A 26,538-nucleotide genomic window follows, 5' to 3' on the forward strand; every position below is an offset into this window, starting at 1 on the left:
CACAGTGTAATGCCCCCATTATGCCCCTTATGCAGTATGTATGATGCCCCCACACAGTGTAATGCCCCCATTATGCCCCTTATGCAGTATGTATGATGACCGCACACAGTGTAATGCCCCCATTTTGCCCCTTATGCAGTATGTATGATGACCCCACACAGTGTAATTCCCCCATTATGCCCCTTATGCAGTATGTATGATGACCCCACACAGTGTAATGCCCCCATTATGCCCCTTATGCAGTATGTATGATGACCCCACACAGTGTAATGCCCCCATTATGCCCCTTAAGCAGGATGTATGATGCCCCCCCACAGTGTAATGCCCCCATTATGCCCCTTATGCAGGATGTATGATGACCCCACACAGTGTAATGCCCCCATTATGCCCCTTATGCAGGATGTATGATGCCCCCACACAGTGTAATGCCCCCATTATTCCCCTTATGCAGTATGTATGATGCCCCCACACAGTTTAATGCCCCCATTATGCCCCTTATGCATGATGTATGATGCCCCCACACAGTGTAATGCCCCCATTATGCCCCTTATGCAGTCTGTATGATGACCCCACACAATGTAATGCCCCCATTATGCCCCTTATGCAGTATGTATCATGCCCCCACACAGTGTAATGCCCCCATTACGCCCCTTATGCAGTATGTATGATGCCCCCCACACAGTGTAATGCCCCCATTATGCCCCTTTTGCAGTATGTATGATGCCCCCACACAGTGTAATGCCCCCTTTATGCCCCTTATGCAGTATGTATGATGCTCCCACACAGTGTAATGCCCCCATTATGCACCTTATGCAGTATGTATTATGCCCCCACAGTGTAATGCCCCCATTATACCCCTTTTTTGGCAGTATAGGTACCGTCCCAATTTAGGGTCACCTTGCCGCTGGTGGGACGGCTTGTATACTTTTTTTGATCAAAAATAGTTCACTAAGTACCCTATATTTATTATGCAACTTTGCTTTACATTTATATATAATGATGGTAGGGTATGAGATATATTTTTGTCTTTTGCAGGTTTTGCTTCTTTTTGCTAGTGTGAACATGCTCCTAATTCTTGCATGTCTACCATCTTAGACCTCAGTTCACAATTCTTGGTTTTTTATCTTGTTTGCATTCTGTGCAATTTAAGGGTGTGGCATTCCCTTTTGTTGAGCTGACTGGTATATATGTAGCTTACCACGGGCCTGGGTGGTCTGGAGTTGGGACCCGGTCCTATTTGTCTACCCTTTTATATGCATTGCTTCAACTTTGATATACAGTAAGGTTTTTAATATAGGCAGTATAGGTACCGTCCCAATTTAGGGTCACCTTGCCGCTGGTGGGACGGCTTGTATACTTTTTTTGATCAAAAATAGTTCACTAAGTACCCTATATTTATTATGCAACTTTGCTTTACATTTATATATAATGATGGTAGGGTATGAGATATATTTTTGTCTTTTGCAGGTTTTACCTTATGCAGTATGTATTATGCCCCCACAGTGTAATGCCCCCATTATACCCCTTTTTTGGCCCCACGTAGTGTAATGTTCCCATAGTACCGCCATCCCCCCACACAGTATAATCAGAGTTATAGCTAAGGTCTGATGGGGACCCGTTGCGAGATTTCGACCACCCCCCATCCTGATATATACAGTGGGTATGGAAATTATTCAGACCCCTTTACATTTTTCACTCTGTTTCATTGCAGCCTTTTGGTAAATTGTAAAAAGTTATTTTTTTTTCTCATTAATGTACACTCTGCACCCCATCTTGACTGAAAAAAAAATGTAGAAATTTTTGCAAATTTATTAAAAAAGAAAAACTTAAATATCACATGGTCATAAGTATTCAGACCCTTTGCTCAGACACTCATATTTAAGTCACATGCTGTCCATTTCCTTGTGACCCTCCTTGAGATGGTTCTACTCCTTCATTGGAGTCCAGCTGTGTTTAATTACACTGATAGGACTTGATTTGGAAAGGCACACACCTGTCTATATAAGACCTCACAGCTCACAGTGCATGTCAGACCAAATGAGAATCATGAACTCAGAGACAGAATTGTGGCAAGGCACAGATCTGGCCAAGGTTACGAAAGAATTTCTGCATTACTCAAGGTTCCTAAGAGCACAGTTGCCTCCATAATCCTTAAATGGAAGAAGTTTTGGACCACCAGAAGTCTTCCTAGACCTGGCCGTCCTGCCAAACTGAGCAATCGTGGGAGAAGAGCCTTGGTGAGAGAGGTAAAGAAGAACCCCAAGATCACTGTGGCTGATCTCCAGAGATGCAGTAGGGAGATGGGAGAAAGTTCCATAAAGCCAACTATCACTTATGCCCTCCACCAGTCGGGCCTTTATGGCAAAGTGGCCCCACCGAAGCCTCTCCTCAGTGCAAGACATATGAAAGCCTGCATAGAGTTTGCTCAAAAACACATGAAGGACTCCCAGACTATGAGAAATAAGATTCTCTGGTCTGATGAGATGAACATAGAACTTTTTGGTGATAATTCTAAGTGGTATGTGTGGAGAAAACCAGGCACTGCTCATCTCCTGCCCAATACAATCCCAACAGTGAAACATGGTGGTGGCAGCATCATGCTATGGGGGTGTTTTTCAGCTGCAGCGACAGGACGACTGATTGCAATTGAAGGAAACATGAATGCGGCCAAGTACAGAGATATCCTGGATGAAAACCTCTTCAGACTTGGCCGAAGGTTCACCTTCCAACAAAACAATGACCCTAAGCACACAACTAAAATAACAAAGGAGTGGCTTCAGAGTAACTCTGTGACCATTCTTGACTGGCCCAGCCAGAGCCCTGACCTAAACCCAATTGAGCATCTCTGGAGAGACCTGAAAATGGCTGTCCACCAACGTTCACCATCCAACCTGATGGAACTGGAGAGAATCTGCAAGGAAGAATGGCAGAGGATCCCCAAATCCAGGTGTGAAAAACTTGTTACATCATTCCCAAGAAGACTCATGGCTGTACTAGCTGAAAAGAGTGCTTCTACTCAATACTGAGCAAAGGGTCTGAATACTTATGACCATGTGATTTTTCAGTTTTTCTTTTTTCAGAAATTTGGAAAAATTTCTACATTTCTTGTTTTTTTTTTCAGTCAAGATGGGGTGCAGAGTGTACTTTAATGGGAAAAAAATATGAACTTTTTAGAATTTACCAAATGGCTGCAATGAAACAAAGAGTGAAAAATTTAAAGGGGTCTGAATACTCTCCGTACCCACTGTATATGTATGTCCCTTATCCTAGGCCCCATCCTGGTATATGTCCCCTGTGCTGCCTCTGTTCTTTAGTGTATAGAAAAAATAAACTATTACACTCACCAGGGGCGAACATAGAAGTGATGGGGCCCCATAACAGAAGTACAGTGCATTGTGAAAGTATTTGGCCCCCTTGAACTTTTCTACTTTTTGCCACATTTCTGGCTTCAAACCTAAAGATATAAAATTCTAATTTTTTGGGGGGAAGAATCAACAAGAAGTGGATCTCTGAATGATCCAGTGTTGTCCTAAATGACTGGTAATTATAAGTAGAATCCACCTGTGTGTAATCAAGTCTCCGTATAAATGCACCTGCTCTGTGATAGTCTCAGGGTTCTGTTTCAAGTTCAGAGAGCATCCTGAAGACCAAGGAACACACAAGGCAGGTCCGAGATACTGTTGTGGCGAAGTTTAAAGCCGGATTTGGATACAAAAAGATTTCCCAAGTTTTAAACATCTCAAGGAGCACTGTGCAAGCGATCATATTGAAATGGAAGGAGTATCCGACCACTGCAAATCTACCAAGACCTGGCCGTCCCTCTAAACTTTCATCTCGAACAAGAAGACTGAACAGAGATGCAGCCAAAAGTCCCATGATGACTCTGGATGAACTGCCGAGATCTACAGCTGAGGTGGGGGAGTCTGTCCATAGGACAACAATCAGTGGTACACTGCACAAATCTGGCCTTTATGGAAGAGTGGCAAGAAGAAAGCCATTTCTCAAAGGTATCTGACGCGCCCCCTGGGCAGTGGGGTACTCGGTAGCCGGGCCGGTCGTTGCTAGGGGAGATGTCACAGTGACGGTGACCCGCTCCATGACCCAGGGCTGTCAATAAAAGGGGATTTTATAGTTTTTATATTTAATGTTCGTGAATACGAGCAAAAAGTGGTAAAGTGTAATATAAAAATTAACTTTTATTTATCTATTTAAAAATAGTAGTGAATAAATAGAATTAGTATAAAACTCTTATAAGAAAGAAGCGATAGCAAGTCTTGCAAACGGTACTTAGCCGCCTATAAAAAAGTAAATCTGTGGAACTGGTAACACTCCTAGTATGGTTCCTTCTGACACAGGAAACTAACGGACCACAGGTGTGTAACACTATAGACCATAACCTCAATTCCAACTAAGTTGTTCTGGTCCAAACTAAAGAGAAGACTGTCATACAATAAATATTTCTTTAAATATACAACAAAGCATATTGAACAGACAGGTATACATCAAGAATCTCCTACACCCATGACTTTAATTCAGAAATGGGTGAGGAAAAGAGGAAGATAGACCAATTGTAATGTAGAGTCTAGATGTGACATAAAATACCTGGTGAATAATTAATATATAGAACAATCTCACCGTTAGAATGTCAGTATCATCGCTGTTGACTCATATCTATGCAATTCTAAGGAGAACCCTTTGGAAGTGGCATTATCCAGTAGAGTGCAGGACTCATTTCCTCTAGAAGGACTCAGACCAACAGGGTGAGTGGTGCCCTCCCGACGCGTTTCCTCATGTTACTGATTCATCAGGGGAGAGAGCAGTAGTACTAATGGGTCTATCGGCCCGAAATGGAGATGGTACGGCTGCTAAGTAGTGCCCGCGCTTCTTTTAAATATGCCGGTATTACTGCGCTACATCGGTAACGTCACTTCCGGTTTCCGGCCCCTCAACTTCCGGTATTTGGAGCGCATGAGCCGGCAAATGACATGCAAACGTCGTTTCCGATGACGCGAGCCTCCGACTGGGCGGACGCTTGCTGTGTTGTGATGGTAACCTGATGTACATCAACCAGACACGACTGCGGAATATCAGGTAAATATACTATTTGCCCGGGTCCATCAGGTCACCATTAGGATAATTCGGCTTACGGGATGATTTAAAATGGAAACATCATGCAGCGCCCTAGGTAGAGTGGGAAAAAAACGGTTTGTCACGGGGTTCAAGGATCAGGGAGGGGTACAGAGGAAATGATTAATCAGTTCCCGAGGCACAATACTCTCACACGTAGATCAGTTGGAACATGTAGGTGAAGACTTTATACATAGTCATAAAACCGTCTGACAAAGGCGGAAATGTTGTCATTATTCGGGCTGATAGACCCATTAGTACTACTGCTCTCTCCCCTGATGAATCAGTAACATGAGGAAACGCTTCGGGAGAGCACCCCTCACCCTGTTGGTCTGAGTCCTTCCAGAGGAAATGAGTCCTGCACTCTACTGGATATTGCCACTTCCAAAGGGTTCTCCTTAGAATTGCATAGATACAGTCATATGAAAAAGTTTGGGCACCCCTATTAATCTTAAGCTTAATGTTTTATAAAAATTGGTGTTTTTGCAACAGCTATTTCAGTTTGATATATGTAATAACTGTTGGATACAGTAATGTTTCTGCCTTGAAATGAGGTTTATTGTGCTAACAGAAAATGTGCAATCTGCATTCAAACAAAATTTGACAGGTGCATAAGTATGGGCACCTCACCAGAAAAGTGACATTAATATTTAGTAGATCCTCCTTTTGCAAAAATAACAGCCTCTAGTCGCTTCCTGTAGCTTTTAATGAGTTCCTGGATCCTGGATGAAGGTATTTTTGACCATTCCTCTTTACAAAACAATTCCAGTTCAGTTAAGTTTGATGGTCGCCGAGCATGGACAGCCTCTTCAAATGATCCCACAGATGTTCAATGATATTCAGGTCTGGGGACTGGGATGGCCATTCCAGAACATTGTAATTGTTCCTCTGCATGAATGCCTGAGTAGATTTGGAGCGGTGTTTTGGATCATTGTCTTGCTGAAAGATCCATCCACTGCGTAACTTCAACTTTATCACTGATTCTTGAACACTATTGCCAAGAATCTGCTGATAATGAGTGGAATCCATGCGTCCCTCAACTTTAACAAGATTCCCAGTGCCGGCATTGACCACACAGCCCCAAAGCATGATGGAACCTCCACCAAATTTTACTGTGGGTAGCAAGTGTTTTTCTTGGAATGCTGTGTTTTTTTGCCACCATGCATAACGCCTTTTTGTATGACCAAACAACTCAATCTTGGTTTCATCAGTCCACAGGACCTTCTTCCAAAAAGAAATAGGCTTCTTCAAATGTGCTTTTGCATACCTCAGCCGACTCTGTTTGTGCGTACTTGCAGAAACGGCTTCTTTCGCATCACTCTCCCATACAGCTTCTCCTTGTGCAAAGTGCGTTGTATAGTTGACCGATGCACAGTGACACCATCTGCAGCAAGTTGATGCTGCAGCTCTCTGGAGGTGGTCTGAGGATTGTCCTTGACTGATCTCACCATTCTTCTTCTCTGCCTTTCTGATGTTTTTCTTGTCCTGACACTTCTGGCCTTAACAAGAACTGTCCCTATGTTCTTCCATTTCCTTACTATGTTCCTCACAGTGGAAACTGACAGGTTAAATCTCTGAGACAGCTTTTTGTATCCTTCCCCTGAACAACTATGTTGAATAATCTTTGTTTTCAGATCATTTGACAGTTGTTTTGAGGAGCCCATGATGCCACTCTTCAGAGGAGATTCAAACAGGAGAACAACTTGCAAGTGGCCACTTTAAGTAGCTTTTCTCATGATTGCATACACCTGGCTATAAAGTTCAAAGCTCAATGAGGTTACAAAACCAAAAAAAGTGCTTTAGTAAGTCAGTAAAAAGTAGGCAGGAGTATTTAAAACAAGAAAATGATAAGGGTGCCCATACTTATGCACCGGTCAAATTTTGTTTGAATGCAGATTGCACATTTTCTGTTAGCACAATAAACCTCATTTCAAGGCAGAAACATTACTGTGTCCAACAGTTATTACATATATCAAACTGAAATAGCTGTTGCAAAAACACCAATTTTTATAAAACATTAAGCTTAAGATTAAAAGGGGTGCCCAAACTTTTTCATATGACTGTATGAGTCAACAGCGATGATACTGACATTCTAACGGTGAGATTGTTCTATATATTAATTATTCACCAGGTATTTTATGTCACATCTAGACTCTACATTACAATTGGTCTATCTTCCTCTTTTCCTCACCCATTTCTGAATTAAAGTCATGGGTGTAGGAGATTCTTGATGTATACCTGTCTGTTCAATATGCTTTGTTGTATATTTAAAGAAACATTTATTGTATGACAGTCTTCTCTTTAGTTTGGACCAGAACAACTTATTTGGAATTGAGGTGGTTGTCTATAGTGTTACACACCTGTGGTCCGTTAGGTTCCTGTGTCAGAAGGAACTATACTAGGAGTGTTACCAGTTCCACAGATTTACTTTTTTATAGGCGGCTAAGTACCGTTTGCAAGACTTGCTATCGCTTCTTTCTTATATGAGTTTTATACTAATTCTATTTATTCACTACTATTTTTAAATAGATAAATAAAAGTTAATTTTTATATTACACTTTGCCACTTTTTGCTCGTCGTTCTATTGAATACTTGTGGTTTATATCCCTTTGCTGATATTTTAATGTTCGTGACGCCACCTGTGGTATGCGACTGTATGGAGCAGGTCCTCTGGAGCTGTTGGTAATGCAGCAGAGTTTGTTCAGCTCTCCACAGGTAGAGCTAAGCTCCAGGGCCTTGCTCTGGTGACTATAGATGAGGTAGATGTTGTTGTGCAGTGTGGTGCAGGGGATGATGGCGCAGCAATAATTCACAGAGACAGTGGGGTGCAGTCTTCAAGGTTTACTCACGCTTATCACGTTGCTCCTGGTTACAACTGCAGATTATAACCACCCAAGTCGTCCTGCATTCACCATGGGAGAGGTTCAGCAATCCCTTAGGTAATTCAAGAGCACTTAACGGGACCCCTTTCTGTGTGCCTTTCTCAGTCATCTTCCTGGGCTGGCTCTCACCCTCCTGCCCTGCGCCTCGCAAACAGTGTGCCAAGCCGGTAACCTCAGATCTTAGCGGGCAACCTGGAGTTCCATGTATCCTGTGTGGCTACCTTTTTGGCGATTAATTGTGGCTGTGGCAACTGCACCCTGAAAATGTATGTAGAAGCCTCCGGTTTCTAGCTGAATATGGCAATTCCGACTAGTTAGGGGCCGGTCTCCTCTGCGGCTTGATCCCTCCACGTCCTGGTAGATTCGGGCGTACGGGTGGCCTCCAGCACTTCCTGTACCCCTAGGATCCCCTCTTTCCTTCTTGGAGCCTTCTTTCCTGCTCCTCTCCTCTCCTCTCCTCTCCTCTCTGTTCAGTCAGTCTCCACTCCTGGGCCTCTCTCACTCAGGCACGCTCCTCCTGAGCAGAGCTCCTGCGGAGCTCCTGCTCCCACTACTTCTCCTCTCACTGTCTTCTCTGACTCAACCCCTTCTAGATGGTTCCATCCCTTTTTATACTACTCCTGAAGTGCTCCCCTGATCTTCTTCCTCCACCCACACCCACTACATTGTTCTGCCCTCCAGTTAGGGACCAGGGACTGTGCTCTCCTTTAGGAGCAATCTCGCCCTGCCCTCTGAAGTGAAGTGTAATGCATGCTAGTGTGTGGGTTCCGGGCAGTACTCCATCGTTACCTGAGAGTGAGATACTACACCTCTCGGTGAGATGCAGTACCTCTGTGGCGACTGAACCCGCAGGGGTGCCACATATCCATAAAAAGTCTCGTTTGAAGTTTGCCACCTGCCACCTGGGAGAATCACCAAACATGTGGAATAAGGTGCTCTGGTCAGCTGAAACCAAAATCAAACTTTTTGGCCACAATGCAAAACGATATGTTTGGCGTAAAAGCAACACAGCTCATCACCCTCAAAACACCATCCCCACTGTCAAACATGGTGGTGGCAGCATCATGGTTTGGGCCTGCTTTTCTTCAGCAGGGACAGGGAAGATGGTTAAAATTGATGGGAAGATGGACGGAGCCAAAAACAGGACCATTCTGGATGAAAACCTGTTGGAGACCTGAGACTGGGACAGAGATTTATCTTCCAAATAGACAATGATCCCAAACATAAAGCGAAACCTACAATGGATTTGTTCAAAAATATACGTATCCAGGTGTTAGAATGGCCAAGTCAAAGTCCAGACCTGAATCCAATCAAGAATCTGTGGAAAGAGCTGAAAACTGCTGTTCACAAACGCTCTCCATCCAACCTCAATGAGCTCGAGCTGTTTTGCAAAGAAGAATAGGCAAGAATTTCAGCCTCTCGATGTGCAAAACTGATAGAGACATACCCCAAGCAACTTCCAGCTGTAATCACAGCAAAAGGTGGCGCTACTAAGTATTAACTCAAGGGGGCCGAATAATATTGCACGCCCCACTTTTCAGTTTTTATTTTTTTTTAAAAGTTTAAAATATCCAATAAATTTCATTCCACTTCACGATTGTGTCCCACTTGTTGTTGATTCTTCCCCCCCAAAAATAGAATTTTATATCTTTGAAGCCAGAAATGTGGCAAAAGGTAGAAAAGTTCAAGGGGGCCAAATACTTTCACAATGCACGATATAATGCACTCCCCATAATCCTCCATACAGTATAATGCACAGCCCATAGTCATCCATGTGGTATATTGCACAGCCCATAGTCCATATATGTAGTATAATGCACAGCCCGTTGTCCGTACATGTCGCATAATACACACCCCATGGTCCTTGCATGTAGTATAATGCAAAGCCCATAGTCCGTACATGTAATATAATGCACAGCCCATAGTCCGTACATGTAGCATAATACACAGCCCATGGTCCTTGCATGTAGTATAATGCACAGCCCATAGTCCGTACATGTAGTATAATGCACAGCCCATAGTCCGTACATGTAGTATAATGCACAGCCCATAGTCCGTACATGTAGTATAATGCACAGCCCATAGTCCGTACATGTAGTATAATGCACAGCCCATAGTCCGTACATGTAGTATAATGCACAGCCCATAGTCCGTACATGTAGTATAATGCACAGCCCATAGTCCGTACATGTAGTATAATGCACAGCCCATAGTCCGCACATGTAGTATAATCCACAGCCCATAGTCCACACATGTAGCATAATGCACAACCCATAGTCATCCATGTAGTATAATGCACAACCCATAGTCCATACATGTAGTATAATGCACTGCCCATAGTCATCCATGTAGTATATGCACAGCCCATAGTCCATACATGTAGTATAATGCACAGCCCATGCATGTAGTATAATGCACAGCCCATACATGTAGTGTAATGCACAGCCCATAGTCCACACATTTAGTATAATGGTCCACCCATAGTCATACATGTAGTATAATGCACAGCCCATAGTCATACATGTAGTATAATGCCCAGCCCACCGTCATCCATGTAGTATAATGCCCAGCCCACCGTCATACATGTAGTATAATGCACAGCCCACAGTCCATACATGTAGTATAATGCACTCCCCATAATCCTCCATACAGTATAATGCCCAGCCCACCGTCATCCATGTAGTATAATGCACAGCCCATAGTCATACATGTAGTATAATGCACAGCCCACAGTCCATACATGTAGTATAATGCACAGCCCATAGTCATCCATGTAGTATAATGCCCAGCCCACCGTCATCCATGTAGTATAATGCCCAGCCCATAGTCATACATGTAGTATAATGCACAGCCCACAGTCATACATGTAGTATAATGCACAGCCCACAGTCATACATGTAGTATAATGCACAGCCCACAGTCATACATGTAGTATAATGCACTGCCCATAGTCATCCATGTAGTATATGCACAGCCCATAGTCCATACATGTAGTATAATGCACAGCCCATACATGTAGTGTAATGCACAGCCCATAGTCCACACATTTAGTATAATGGTCCACCCATAGTCATACATGTAGTATAATGCACAGCCCATAGTCATACATGTAGTATAATGCCCAGCCCACCGTCATCCATGTAGTATAATGCCCAGCCCATAGTCCATACATGTAGTATAATGCACTCCCCATAATCCTCCATACAGTATAATGCCCAGCCCACCGTCATCCATGTAGTATAATGCACAGCCCATAGTCATACATGTAGTATAATGCACAGCCCACAGTCCATACATGTAGTATAATGCACAGCCCACAGTCCATACATGTAGTATAATGCACAGCCCACAGTCCATACATGTAGTATAATGCACAGCCCATAGTCATCCATGTAGTATAATGCCCAGCCCATAGTCATACATGTAGTATAATGCACAGCCCACAGTCCATACATGTAGCATAATGCACAGCCCATAGTCATCCATGTAGTATAATGCCCAGCCCACCGTCATCCATGTAGTATAATGCCCAGCCCATAGTCATACATGTAGTATAATGCACAGCCCACAGTCCATACATGTAGTATAATGCACAGCCCATAATCCACACATGTAGTATAATGCACAGCCCACAGTCATACATGTAGTATAATGCACAGCCCATACTCATACATGTAGTATAATGCACAGCCCATACTCATACATGTAGTATAATGCACAGCCCACAGTCATCCATGCAGTATAATGCACAGCCCACAGTCATCCATGTAGTATAATGCACAGCCCATAGTCATCCATGTAGTATAATGCACAGCCCATAGTCATCCATGTAGTATAATGCACAGCCCACAGTCATCCATGTAGTATAATGCACAGCCCACAGTCATCCATGTAGTATAATGCACAGCCCATAATCCACACATGTAGTATAATGCACAGCCCACAGTCATACATGTAGTATAATGCACAGCCCATACTCATACATGTAGTATAATGTACAGCCCACAGTCATCCATGCAGTATAATGCACAGCTCATACTCTTACATGTAGTAGTATAATGCACAGTCCATACTCTTACATGTAGTAGTATGGCCAAGGGCACCGTGTACTCGCTGATTTAAAAAAACAATAACATTATATTCACCTTCTCTTCGCTCCCTCGCCGCGCGGTGTCTTTTTCTGGAGCTGCCGCTGACTTCAGCTGGAAGCGACAGGAGAGCATGATGTTACTTCCATGCGCCCCTAATGACGTACATGCCGATGTCAGCTGCTGGCCTCTGATTGGTCGGCAGCGTGTATTGTGGCACTAAGCTGAATGTCAGTCCGAGAACACACATCCTGCTGAAGCAGGGGTTGGTGTTGGCTGGGCCCGGTCACAGGAGCGACTGCGGTCATTAATCCTCTCATAGTACCTCTATTTCCCCACACTGTATAATGTTCACAGTACCGCCATCTTCCCACATACAGTATAATGTTCCCACAGTCCCGCAATCTTCCCACATACAGTATAATGTCACAGTCCCGCCATCTTCCCACATACAATATAATATTCCCACATTACCACCATCCCCCTCACTTACAGTATAATGATCCCACAGTGCCGCCATCCCCAATTTTATTTTATGTTTTAACACTTGGTTTTCTTTTTTTGGTGTTTTTCATGTAATATATGGAAGCCTACATAAAAATGCTAAAAGAAACATAATATCCATGAAGAAAAAACACTGTACAAGGAGACATTAGCATCAAATAACTCCTGTCTTGGTGTTCTTACAAACAAGCTCTTATAAATGAGATGTAACGTGATAAAAGATTACAACCTGGGAAAGACGGGAAACATTCATACAGACAGTCGGTGATGATGTAGTTAGTGACGGACTCTGGCCAACTTTGTTTCTAGAGCCGTATTAGAAGATGAAGATGTCGTCCTCATCATGAAGTTGTTATTTCTCATGTCACGTGTAATGTATATGACGAGAATTAGCGTTATGGGAGATGAGTCTATCAGAAACGTATTCAGCTGCAGACTCCGAGGAAGAAACTGCTTGTTGTCTGTGGTCTAAAATATATAGCTTTTATTAGTACGTCAGGGACAAAAGCAGAATGTTGTAAAATAATAAAATTACCATTGCTGCTTGGGTTTCTGGGTGATTCTTACTGAAGCAGTGGCCAAATTAGCCAGTGATTGGAAGTACGGAGGAGATGTCTAAGGCTGTGTGCCCACGATGCGTTTTTTAAGCGTTTCCACCGCAGCAAAAACGCTTCAGAAACGCTTAAAAAATGCATGGTAGAAGGCCTGCCATGTTCCCCAATGATAATCCGCATGTGGTGTGCACATGCTGCGGAAATTTCCGCTACGGGTTATCATTGTGGAAAAAAATGCATTTTCACCGCCATTGACTAGCATTGGAACGCATGGATTACACATTACTACATCTGTAGATGCGTCTTCCATGCATTCTAATGTGCGGATGGTACCCAGGTGTGGAGGAGAGGAAACTCTCCTCCGGACCTGGGTACCATAGAACATGTAAAAAAAAGAATAAAATAAAAAATAAAGATTATACTTACCTTCTGGCGGCCCGCACTACGCTCGTCCTCCTTTGCCGGCATCTCGCGATGAACTGTAGGACCTGCGCTGACGTCATAGTCATGTGACAGCAGGTCCTTCAGTACAGTGCACCACCAGTTGCCGGCAGCCACGACGGAGCGAAGCAAGACTGCGGGGGCCATCGGAGTGTAAGTATATATTTATTTTTTTATTTTTTGACATTCTTTGGGGGTTACACTATATAAATCCATGTCTGTTGCATGGATTTATATAGTGTAACCAAGTTGTCAAGCACTTTCCAAGTGATGCTAAAATCGCTTGGAAAGCGGTTGTCAACCCTCATACGGAAATGCATGTGAAGAACGCTTCACATCCACATGTCTTTGGCAGGACATGCTCAGGAAAAAATCCTGAGCATTTCTGCATCGTGGGCACATAGCCTAAGTCAGCAATTCAACTTGTGTTCCAATCCATAAAAGACTAGAGAATACAACATCTACGCATTCTATCTCCTGATATATTTCCCTTATTGTCTCCAGTAATTGTATTAATACACAGAATTCTTTATGATGTTACATCGGCTCTTCTTCTCATTCAGGTCTCTACAATATCAGATCCTCTCAGTGAAGATCTTCTATATTAAGAGAATTTTTCTGAATCACCTATCAATGATGGATATGGACAGAGACAAGATGGCGGAGAGGATATTACACCTCACCCTTGAGATCCTCTTTCGGCTTACTGGAGAGGTGAGAGATTCCGATGACGTCACATTACATCATTCTTATCTATGGGAATAACAGATGGACAGAACTGGAGAGGTGAGGACTCTGGAAATGTCTGGAGTGAGATTTATTAATGTTTCTCTCCATAACTAGGGTTACACAGTAGTGAAGAAGACCTCTAGTGAGCGCTGTCAGGACCCTGTGTCTGAGAGAAGGGGAAGACCCCTGTGCCCAATTACTGGACCTCAGTCTCACCCCCTGATACAGGAGGACATCAATGACCAGAAGATCCTAGAACTCACCTTCAAGATGATTGAGCTGCTGATTGGAGAGGTGACACTATTTGGAATGCTGGGACATTGTACTGTAATGCTATGAAGGGATCGGGGGATGACGATATCATTGTATGTGTCAGGTTCCTATAAGGTGTCAGGATGTGGCTGTCTATTTCTCCATGGAGGAGTGGGAGTATATAGAAGGACACAAAGATCTGTACAAGGACATCATGATGGAGATTCCCGAGCCCCTCACATCACCAGGTAATAGACAGGACTAAATACACACGGCCTATAAATATTTGTATGTAAAGAATGAATTCAGTCCCTGTATGTGTTTCCTCCAGATCTATCCAGTAAGAGGACAACACCAGAGAGATGTCCCCATCCTCTTCTTCCACAGGACTGTAAACAAGAAGATCCCAATGTTTCTCAGGATCATCAGGTAGATGGAGAGAAGGTGTCATGAGATATCCCCTATGATGTGTAGACGGCTGTGAAGGTCTTGTGTTCAGTCTTGTTTTATCCACCAGTATTATATGTCTTATACTGTAAAGGTTACACCAATTTAAGATACACTAGGTAACTGCTCTCCTCCAAATTAAAGATGTCTGAGTGCATGCAGAGAAGCTAATTAACCAAATCTGCTAATCTGGTTGAAAAACTTCACTCAGAAACTGAACCACGCCAAATGGCATACTTTATTACGTAGACATGGGGTTAAATAGCATTCTCCTTCTAGATGGGATTAGTAAAATTTATTGCTCTTTTCTGATAACTTGGCACGCTATAATTCGTTCATCTATGTATCTCTTGGTTTGATTAATGCCTTAGGAATTCCGATGGAGGGGGTGAGTTCGTCTCTCAGCGCCATCTTTGCCAACTCGACATGAATCTCTCTGTTATCAGCCATGCACATGCATACGTCATTCCCAGGAAATCATTTAGTTGTTCTTGTCTACAGATTAGAACAGAAGCTGTTAGTTATATATTCATTAACTATTAATATAATCCATGTGCATATACACATTTGCATACATACATACACATAGATTATTTCATCATCGCTATATTGATTCACACTGATTAGGTAATCTATTAAAAGAAACTAATTGATTTTCTATAATATATATATTTAACCTTGACAAGCCCCCCTAAAATCAATTATTTGCTTTTAATATCCATATGCTAAAAATCAGAGGGGGAGAAGAAATTGACCCTATGTTAAGGCTATTCTGGAACCCTACGATGTGACGGGCGGCCCGTCCCTTTTAGCCGGACCCACCGACGTTCCTAAATCTAACTCGTACGAAGACCTACAGGAAAGGGGTGGAGACCCTAAAAGATCTAGTGACTGTGTAATCGCGGGTCACCCCTAACACAGAAATATGGATATTAACTTTACAAACTCATTTACTTCCGGTATTCTCTCTGGTACAACACTTTTGTTCTAAGGGGAACTGTTTGTTCATAGATTTTGAGAGCCTTAGTAACTTTCCCTGTGGGGCCGGTATTGTCTGGGATATATGTACAACAATGGTCACCTATCATTTTGCATACCGCTCCTTTTTCTGCAATAACATATCCAGAGCTATTCTGTTTTGGAAGGCCATGGTAGATGTGGGTGCTAGTTGGTCAGCTATCCCTTATAAGGCATCTTTGGTGTAATTGACAAATCTTTGTTGGTTATAATATATGTAATGTATCCAATCTACGTTCTTGTTAATGGTTATTATGGGTATTATGGACTCAAATCCCACCTTCACTTGGTCTCAGGCCTTGAATTCGTCTGGCACCCCCCTAAGAACCCCGAGAACATCTATATATATATATATATATATATATATATGTGGATCAAAACTGCCTTTGGGGTTAACTTATCTCTTGGCCCTGTATGTACCTGCAAACACAGCCTTTATTTCCTCTTTGGATTCCTGGGACTCAGATATAAGGTAAACAGACATTATTGCTTTAGTTATGGCACATTCCCCAGTCTATTTGCCCTCGAATCTAATCCTAATCTTCATGTCACCACATTCAAGGAAGTGTTGTACCAGAAAACTGGAATATCATTCTCTTTAGTAATAATTGTTTGGAATGCACGTGTTACCGTAACAAAGGCTTCCCCCCCAAGCTACTGTCATCAGACAAAGGAACATCAGGGTTGTGGGTCTGAGACCGCCTTCTTGCAATGGGATGTGTGGACCCATGATGTTTGGCCTTCGACCTTCACAGCCGTAGGGGATGTAAGTAGTGCTTGGTAGGGCCCTTCAAATCTGGCATCCAGTGTGCCTCGCACGTGATTCTTTATCCAGACAAAATCTCCAGGCTGGATACTGTGAGTACCTGATTCAAGATCTGAGTCTGGAATAGAAGAGTACACTGTAGCATGTGTTAGTTTTAACTCTTTAGCAAGTCTGACAACAAAATTCACAAGCTTATCATTCCCTGAACTAAGCTGCTGTGGGTAATATCGACCCATTCTAGGTGGCCCACCAAACAAGATCTCGTATGATGTGAGCCCTGTGGGTTGTCTCGGGGTATTTCGGACTGAGTATAGGGCAATAGGCAGCACCTCCGGCCATGGAAGTGAAAATTCTTTACTGGCTTTAAGAATTTTGTTTTGTTTTCCTTCTTCCGTTACCGCATTCTGCCAGTCCACGTAAGTCCTGTGTGTCAGATTCTCTTCCAGTCTTTGCTCCTCTTCATCTTCCAACCCCAAATTTCTCATTCCCGTTTCTTCCTCATCTCCTTGTTGTCTCTGACTTCTGGTGAGCACAAACACCTCCGTACCACCCGACACCTCTGCTTCCTCTGGAAATATTGGTTCCATAGCTGCTGCTTTTGCTGTAATGTCAGCCCTTGGCTTCCTCTGAATTCAGTTTCCCATGAGCCTTAATTTTGATCACAGCCACTTGCCTAGGTAACTTCAGAGCTTCTAGCAGACTTCTCACTGCCGCTGCATTCCGGATTGGAGCTCCACTGGCTGTCTTGTAGCCCCTCAGGGCCCATATCAGGCCAAAGTCATGGGCAATGCCAAATCCGTACCTCGAGTCCATGTAGATATTGACCACTCGACTCTCTGCGCACTTGCAGGCTTCGGTCAGAGCATACAGTTCGGCCTCTTGAATTGACATATAAGATGGCAGTGGTCCAGCAGAAATAACCGTTGGTGGGGACACCACCACATATCCGGTATGGTACGTTCCATATTCATCTGCGTATCTGGACCCGTCAGTATACAGTATCAGATCCGCTTCAGGCAGTGGCTGCTCAGAGACAGTAGGTAGGTGAGAAGTTTCTGCCTTCATGACCTCAAGGCAATCATGGTCACTCGAATCAGGGTATTCATGGTCTTCTGAGGACCCCCCTAAGTCTTCAGGGCAGTCCCCCCTTGACAGAGGAAGCATGAGTGGAGGGGTTCAAGACAGTACATTGCCGAAGAGCTATATTTTCTGGTAAAAGGGGCTCACATTGGATTCTGACACGACGTTGCATAGATAGATGGTTGTGCTGGGTTTGTGCAAGGATAGCTTGCAAATCATGAGGGGCCAGTATAGTTGTAGGATGGCCAAGTACAACATCTGCTGTTCTGTGGAGGAGTTCTGTAGCTGTAGCTGTAGTAACTTTGCATTCGATGGTGGCCAGAAATTGGAGCAAAGAATAGCTGAACCTGTGGCAAGTTTGGTCGTCTGGACAACAGAGTAGTAGATCATCGACATATTGTATCAATGTGACTTCAGGGTTCTCACTCTTCCAGGGTTGGAGACAGGTAGTTTAGGCCAGTGTGAAGTGATGAGGAGAGTTCTGAGCTCCTTGAGGCATAACGGTCCAGGTGTACTGTACTCCTCTGTGCGTAAAATCAAAAAGATACCGACAGTCTGGATACAGAGGCACACTGAAGAAGGCGTTTGCCAAGTCGATTACTGTAAAATGCGTTGCCTCGGGGGGAATTTCACTGAGTAATATATGTGGATTTGGCACCACTGGGGTCTCCAGGATTGTAACTGCACTCACAGCTCTCAGATCTTGCACCATCCTGAATTTATCCGGTTCTCCTCTTGCAGTTTTTCTTCACTGGAAACAATGGAGTGTTAGCTGGAGAAACACAGGGAATTAATGCTCCTTTCTTATAGCAGGAGGTGGGCTTGTTTGTCTAGGAAATAGTTCATTCAGGTTATCTTGTGAGGTCATCTGGCGGCTGAGTGAGTCTGATCTAGCTGTGGCACTTTCCACAGCTCGGGTGAGAATTTGAGATTTATGATAGTAATTGCTGATTAGTCTTATCTCCTCTAACATAGTTAGGCTGTGTGCCCACGTAGCGTTTTTCAAGCAGCGAAAACGCTAGGTAATCCGCACCCCATGGTCCCCAAGGGGATTCCGCATGTTCTATGCACATGCTGCGGATTTTTCCGCAGCGTTTATGCTGCGTACAAAAATCCGCAGCATGTCATTTAATTTTGCGGAAGTGCAGCGGAACTCCCGCCATTGACTTGCATTGAGACGCACAGAAAACGCGACTGTACATTTTTACAAGCGGCTTCTATGCGTCTCTATGTGCGAATGGTACCCACTTCTGGAGGAGAAGAGACTCTCATCCAGACCTGGGTACCATTGTACCTGTAAAAAAAGAATAAAATAACAAATAAAGTTTATACTCACCTGTCCGGCGTCTTCTCTCTGAATGCCAGCAGCGCTGAAGGACCTTCGGTGACGTCACAGTCATGTGACCGCAGGCCCTTCACCGCTGTGTCTCGCGATTTGCCGGCAGCCGGGAACCAGACAGGAACGAGCGCTGCAGCACACAGGGGCCTCGGGGGTGAGTATAGCTTTATTTGTTTTAATTTTTACGGTTCACACTGTATAAATCCATGCTGTTTGCATGGATTTATACAGTGTGACCTAGTTGTCAAGCACTTTCCAAGTGATGCTATCGCCTGGAAAGTGCTTGTCAATCTGCATGCGGAAACGCATGTGAACCCGCATGTGGATCCGCATGTATTCTGCAGGAAAAACGCATGCACAATCTGCATGCGTTTTTTTCTGCCAGGGAGATGCAGAAATTCTGCAGAAATTTTCTGCTTCATTTCTGCATCGTGGGCACATAGCCTTAATCTTCTATACTCCGGTATAGCTTGGACTATTGCTTGGGCACAGGCTTGCATAGGAAATCCATACATTCCAGAACTTATAGCAGGAAGAGCAATAGAAGTAAGGTTCCTTGTTCCAACATAGTTCAGAATATTGTTGATTGTAGCTCTAAGTTGTGTCACACACTGATCATGATGATCTTCATCATACACATTCCGAGTCACGGCACTATTTGTGAAGGTTACACCAATTTAAGATACACTAGGTAACTGCTCTACTCCAAATTAAAGATGTCTGAGTGCATGCAGAGAAGCTAATTAACCAAATCTGCTTATCTGGTTGAAAAACTTCACTCAGAAACTGAACCACGCAAAATGGCATACTTTATTAGGTAGACATGGGGTTAAATAGCATTCTCCTTCTAGGTGGGATTAGTAAAAATTTATTGCTCTTTTCTGATAACTCGGCACGCTATAATTCGTTCATCTATGTATCTCTTGGTTTGAGTAACGCCTTAGGAATTCTGATGGAGGGAGTGAGTTCGCCTCTCAGCGCCATCCTTGCCATCTCGACATGAATCTTTCTGTTATCAGCCATGCCCATGCATACGCCATTCCCAGGAAATCATTTAGTTGTTCTTGTATACAGATTAGAACAGAAGCTGTTAGTTATATATTCATTAACTATTAACATAATCCATGTGCATATACACATTTGCATACATACATACACATAGATTATTCCATCATCGGTATATTGATTCACACTGATTAGGTAGTCTATTAAAAGAAACTAATTGATTTTCTACAATCATAGTGTAATGAGAACGGTGGAGATGTCAGGATTAGATCTGATCATAGATGGGACTTCTCCATCTGTCTGTGACTTTTACAGTATTTGTTTCAGGGTGAAGATCTGACCCATATTAATACTACAGAGACATATGTGAGGGGTGATGAATGGTGTAAAGAGGAGATTCCTACATATGACCACCCAGGTGAGTAGTAACCACTAAATGCAGAGAAGTCACAGATTCTTCTCAGTCACCGGCTGTGGCTGCTTTATCGGTTGTGTAGTCCGGCCGTATCACAATCGTGTGATCACCATTTTACCGCTAGATCACAACATTCTCCTCCATCCAAAAATGTTCACATTACTTTGTGTAATTGTAAATGACCTTTTCTATAGAACTTACAACCTGGAGGATCCACCTACCCCCTGGGATTAGGAGACGCTGACCGTTACCTGCCCAGATCTGTAAACTACAAAGCCAAATGACAGCGTACGTAGAATGTGCTGACAAGTGAGAAAATCACTTGAAGAAAAATATTATGATGAGCCTGTAAGAGAAAGTGGAGGGTAATGATGCTGTTGGCTTCCTAGATCCCTGATATCTTATTGGATGAATCTACCTTCTCTCCCTTCTGTGCTGCTGAATGTGCTCATATGGTCCCTACAAGACCAGGTCCAGTCTTTCTGGCCAAACTTCACTTTTACGATCAACAACATTAAATGTGCAGTGAGGGCCAAGTGTGAATTTCTGTACAATAACAACAGAGTTTCCCTTTATCCTGAGTGTTCAATTTCTTTTCAAACCAACTAACTTCAAACAGGATTGTGATAAACTACACAAAAAACATTACACCTGTGCCATGATATATCTCTAAGCTGTGTGTGGCTGATGGCTGTAATATACATTTATTCACGCCTGCAGGAGATGTGGTGGCATGGCTCGAGCCCTGGTTTCATGGATTCACTCCACGTCATAAATTCCATTATGTTTTCAATCCTAAGGAATTCAGATTACTGCACAATCTCTCCTGAAATGGGGGCGCTAATACTTTCTCTACTCTTCTGGTCAGGACTCATAGTAGCTCCAATGGTCCACCATAAATGAGTGCGGCTCTGGTTTAGGTTTGAAGTTCTCTCCCCTGATACATACGTTGTTGTTTGGGATGTAACATATCTTTTATTCTGTATTTTTTTCCAGGTTCATTTTGTATGATACCTTTATTGTGGTGGGATCGGCCTGACTCACTTATGTGAGTCTGTAACTCCCTGGTAGTCTTTAAAAGTAGGTCTCCATTGCCTCTTCCCAATGCCCGAGGTCTAAATTTAAGACCCCTCATCTTTGCACTATTATAAAAAGTTCTCCTTCAATGTCTAATATTTCATCTTGAAACTCATCTGACAGAAAATATTGGCCCTTATCATAGTTTAGATTACGAAGAACCACCGAGCCCCATACTCTAATTACCCCAGAGAGGTTTCACCACTAGTTACTAATTTTTTACTGATGAAGACTATTAAGATTGATCATTTCTGTAGATGTGTTATTGTCTATAGTCAGTTTTTGACTATAGTAGTTAGTTCTCAAAATACTCTAATTTAACCTCTTCCTGCAGCCAGTTTTTTGTTCCTAATTAGGCCCCATTTTTCAAATCTGACGTGTGTCACTTTATGTGGTGATAACTCTGGAATTCTTCACAAAGGATAATAGGAAACAAATGGACCTTACAAATTATTTTCCAACTTCTCTTGAATCTGACAATCCCCTATATACGGTTGTACACTACTGCCTGGGCACATGGCAGGTTAAGAAGGGGAGAAGCGACATTTAGCTATTTGAATGCAGATCTTGGTGGAATAGTTTGCAGACACAATGTATTGGGGAAATGTTCATGGTCACCTGGCAACTCAAAAGATGGCTACCACGAATAGGCTTGGCGCTATATACTCCAGATCCCAGGGATTGCCTTTCTCATCACCCTTTAACGTCAAGACGAATAGTAAGGTAACCGGGTCAGAACCAGGAGGGCAGAGGAAATACAAAATCAGAAGACACCAGTAGTCAGTAAACTGGCCGAGGTCACAACAGGAAACAAATCCACAAGCCGGGAGCTGAGCACACAGGACTGAACCAGAGGAGAACAAGGCTGTATCTGGCAGCTTCCGGCAATATGCTTCCAGCTTTAGTAGTGTGCGGTGCTTTCCGATTGGATGAAGCAGGGAGTAGATTACTTCAGCTGGACAGAATACACAACCATACTGCCAGACTGGATAGTACTACTGGTCCCAGCAACCCTAATATTAGTGGCTGGACAGAACCTGCACCACCCAGAGCTTCTGGTTCTGATGTCTCCTCCATCACCAGCGCCGCCTGCAGAATTAATAAGGCGGCTCCTGGTGACAGAAGCAGACGTCCCAGGAGCAGATCCCAGAGGAGATGGGACCCACCATTTGCAGAAGCCCTATTATTACAAAATGGACGAAATCCCTATAAAGTGACTAAATTTTGGAAATTATAACCCTCAGTGAATTAATCTATAGGAGTAGTGACTATTTTGGCTCCACAGGCACTTTCCAGAAATTATCACGCAGTGTATGTTGGAGAGTGAATATTGCAAATATACCATTTTATTACCCAACACATAGTGCCCAGATTGTGCTCCAGGAGACACACACCGTAACTTAAGTGGGTTCTTCTCACTATAGTAATGTCAAATACATGGAGGCTAAATGTGGTTTGTGCACACTGCAAGGCTCAGAAGCGAGGGGGAGATCTGACTTTGGGAGTGCCGATATTGCTGGATTGGTTTATGGAAGTGACGCGCCCCCTGGGCCGTGGGGTACTAGGTAGCCGTCCTGGTCGATGCTGGGGGAGGTCACGGTGGCGGTGACCCAGTCCGTGACCCAGGGTGGTCAATTAAAGGGGAAAAGTAAAAGGGGAATAAAGTTTTTAGAGATAATGTTCATGACGCCACCTGTGGTATGCGGCTATATGGGCCGCTGCTGTGGTGCAGATCCTCTGGAGCTTATGGTGATGCAGCAGAGTTGGTTCAGCTCTCTACAGGCAGAGCTTAGCTCCAGGGCAATAGACGGGGATTTTATGAGGTAGATGTTTGTTGGTTCAGTGTAGTGCAGGGCTGGTGATGGCGCAGCAATTATTCAAGGACACAGTGGGGTGCAGTCTTCAGATTTTACTCACAGTTGTTAAGTTCCTCAGGTTGCACTTTCCGGATTATAGCCGCCCATACCGTCCTGTTTCCTCCGGGGTAGTGATCCAGCAAACTCTCAGGTATTTCAGGAGCACTTGCACAGGACCCCGTTCTATGTACCTTTCCCGGTTGTCTCACTGCGCTGGCTCTCACCCTCCTGTCCTGCGCCTGTCAATCAGTGTCCCAAGCCAGTAGCCTCGGGCCTTGTCGGGCGACGCGCAGTCCCCTGGACCTTATGCGGCCACCTTTTCGGCGATTTAATTGTGGTTGTTGGCTGCAGCACCTTGAAAATGCAGCATATATCTCTTAATTTCCCTGGATTAGCATGTAGCCCAGGGATGTGTTTGTTTAGACATTTTAAGTAGAAATGTTCAAAAATATAAATTTCAGGGACATTTTATTCAAAATTAATAATTGTTTTTTTTCTTGGCAGATGACTGTACCAGGAGATCAGAGGGACAGGAGATTTTTAATTCTGACGATCTTGAGATCCCACAGGATACAATTGAAGTGAATGCCATTACTCCAGATATACCATTATCCCTTCACAGCAAACATCAATCATCTGATCCTAAGAAACAGGTCCTGTCTTCTGATTCATTACCGACTGCTAAGGAAAATCAAAATAAAATAAGCATTAAAAAACGAACTGCTCCTAAAGCAAAGAAATCATTTTCACGTTCAGAAAATGGGAATAGTTTTACCCTTGAAAAGTCTATTCTTAAACATCAAAAAATACACACAGAAGACCATAGATTTTTTTGTTCCAAATGTGGAAAATGTTTTAACCAGAAATCAGTTTTTGTTGATCACCAGAGAACTCACACAGGGGAGAAGCCTTTTTCATGTTCAGAATGTGGGAAATGTTTTAACCATAAATCAGCTTTGGTTAAGCACCCGAGAACTCACACAGGGGAGAAGCCTTTTTGCTATTCTTTTTTTTTTTTTAATCCAATATATTTTTATTGAGATTTTTTCATTAGGTTTTTTTTTTTTACAAAACAAGAAACCAGTACATACAATAATAAAATAACATACCATAGGATGACATACATGCATCTCTCCTATATATCCTTTCAGCTTGCCCATTACCGTCTTATCTATATAATTTTCCTAGAGAAGAATGGCTAGAGACAGAAAGAAGATGGTGGAGAGGATATTGCACCTCACCCTAGAGATCCTCTTCCGGCTTACTGGAGAGGTGAGAGATTCTGATGACGTCACATTACATCATTCTTATCTATGGGAATAACAGATGGACAGAACTGGAGAGGTGAGGACTCTGGAAATGTCTGGAGTGAGATGTATTAATGTGTCTCTCCATAACCAGGATTACACAGTAGTGAAGAAGACCTCTAGTGAGCGCTGTCAGGACCCTGTGTCTGAGGGATGGGTGACACCCCTGAGCCCAATCACGGGACCTCCACCTCACCCCCTGATACATGAGGACATCAATGACCAGAAGATCCTAGAACTCACCTACAAGATGATTGAGCTGCTGACTGGAGAGGTGGGAATGCTGGGACATTATACAGTAACGCTATGGAGGGATCGAGGGGATGACGGTATCATTGTATGTGTCAGGTTCCTATAAGGTGTCAGGATGTCGCCGTCTATTTTTCCATGGAGGAGTGGGAGTATTTAGAAGGACTCAAAGATCTGTACAAGGACGTCATGATGGAGGTTCCCCAGCCCCTCACATCACCAGGTAATACACAGGACTGAATACACACGGCCTATAATTATCTGTATGTAAAGAATGAATTCAGTCCCTGTATGTGTTTCCTCCAGATCTATTCAGTAAGAGGACAACTCCAGAGAGATGTCCCCGTCCTCTTCTTCCACAGGACTGTAAACAAGAAGATCCCAATGTTCCTCAGGATCATCAGGTAGATGGAGAGAAGGTGTCATGAGATCTCCCCTATGATGTGTAGACGGCTGTGAAGGTCTTGTGCTCAGTCTTGTTTTATCCACCAGTATTATATCTTTTATACTTGTGTAAGGAGGACAGTAGAGATGGCCGGATTAGATCTGATCATAGATGGGACTTCTCAATCTGTCTGTGACTTTTACAATATTTGTTTCAGGGTGAAGATCTGACCCATATTGATACTACAGAGACATATGTGAGGGGTGATGAGCGGTGTAAAGAGGAGATTCCTACATATGACTGCCCAGGTGAGTAGTGACCACTAAATGCAGAGAAGTCACAGATTCTTCTCAGTCACCGGCTGTGGCTGCTTTATCGGTGGTGGAGTCCGGCCGTATCACTATCATGTAATCACTATTTTGCCTCTAGACCACAACATTTTCCTCCATCCAAAAATGTTCACAATACTTTTTGTAATTGTGAAAGACCTTTTCTGTAGGACTTACAATCTGGAGGATCCACCTACCCCTTGGGATTAGGAGACGCTGACCGTTACCGGCCCAGATCTGTAAACTACAAAGCCAAATGACAGCGTACGTAGAATGTGCTGACAAGTGAGAAAATCACTTGAAGAGAAAGCGGAGGGTAATGATGCTGTTGGCTTCCTAGAATCCTGATATCTTATTGGATGAATCTACCTTCTCTCCCTTCTGTGCTGCTGAATGTCCTCATATGGTCCCTACAAGACCAGGTTCCGTCTTTCTGGCCAAACTTCACTTTTATTTTAGACAACATTAAATGTGCAGTGAGGGCCAATTGTGACTTTCTGTCCAATAACAACAGAGTTTCCCTTTATCCTGACTTTTCAATTTCTTTTCAAACCAACTAACTTCAAACAGGATTGTGATAAACTATACAGAAAACATTACACCTGTGCCATGATATATCTCTAAGCTGTGCGTGGCTGATGGCTGTAATATACATTTATTCACACCTGCCGGAGATGTGTTGGCTCGAG

At 43.3% G+C, this 26,538-nt stretch overlaps 2 protein-coding genes and 1 long non-coding RNA gene across 3 annotated transcripts in view; 2 read left to right on the plus strand and 1 right to left on the minus strand.

Annotated features, from left to right (window-relative positions):
* The window catches only part of LOC141220371 (uncharacterized), a 324,060-nt gene that overhangs the window by 100,610 nt on the left and 196,912 nt on the right, over positions 1-26,538 (minus strand). The window lies entirely within an intron of this gene.
* LOC141220366 (gastrula zinc finger protein XlCGF53.1-like) overlaps positions 1-26,538 on the plus strand; it is a 28,869-nt gene that overhangs the window by 1,031 nt on the left and 1,300 nt on the right. The window contains exons 2-6 of the mRNA XM_073666288.1: positions 14,160-14,310; positions 14,440-14,619; positions 14,702-14,825; positions 14,909-15,006; positions 25,738-25,828. Of these exons, the coding sequence (XP_073522389.1) occupies positions 14,160-14,310; positions 14,440-14,619; positions 14,702-14,825; positions 14,909-15,006; positions 25,738-25,828 (644 nt within the window). The remainder of the gene's footprint in view (positions 1-14,159; positions 14,311-14,439; positions 14,620-14,701; positions 14,826-14,908; positions 15,007-25,737; positions 25,829-26,538) is intronic.
* On the plus strand, positions 24,102-25,113 carry LOC141220376 (uncharacterized). The gene is made up of 3 exons (XR_012288665.1): positions 24,102-24,232; positions 24,768-24,851; positions 24,981-25,113. It is a non-coding gene; the product is annotated as an uncharacterized lncRNA (long non-coding RNA).

Source organism: Phyllobates terribilis, unplaced genomic scaffold, assembly GCF_046119375.1.
Source record: "Phyllobates terribilis strain yellow unplaced genomic scaffold, ASM4611937v1 Scaffold_285__1_contigs__length_2463970, whole genome shotgun sequence".
Lineage (NCBI taxonomy): Eukaryota > Metazoa > Chordata > Amphibia > Anura > Dendrobatidae > Phyllobates > Phyllobates terribilis.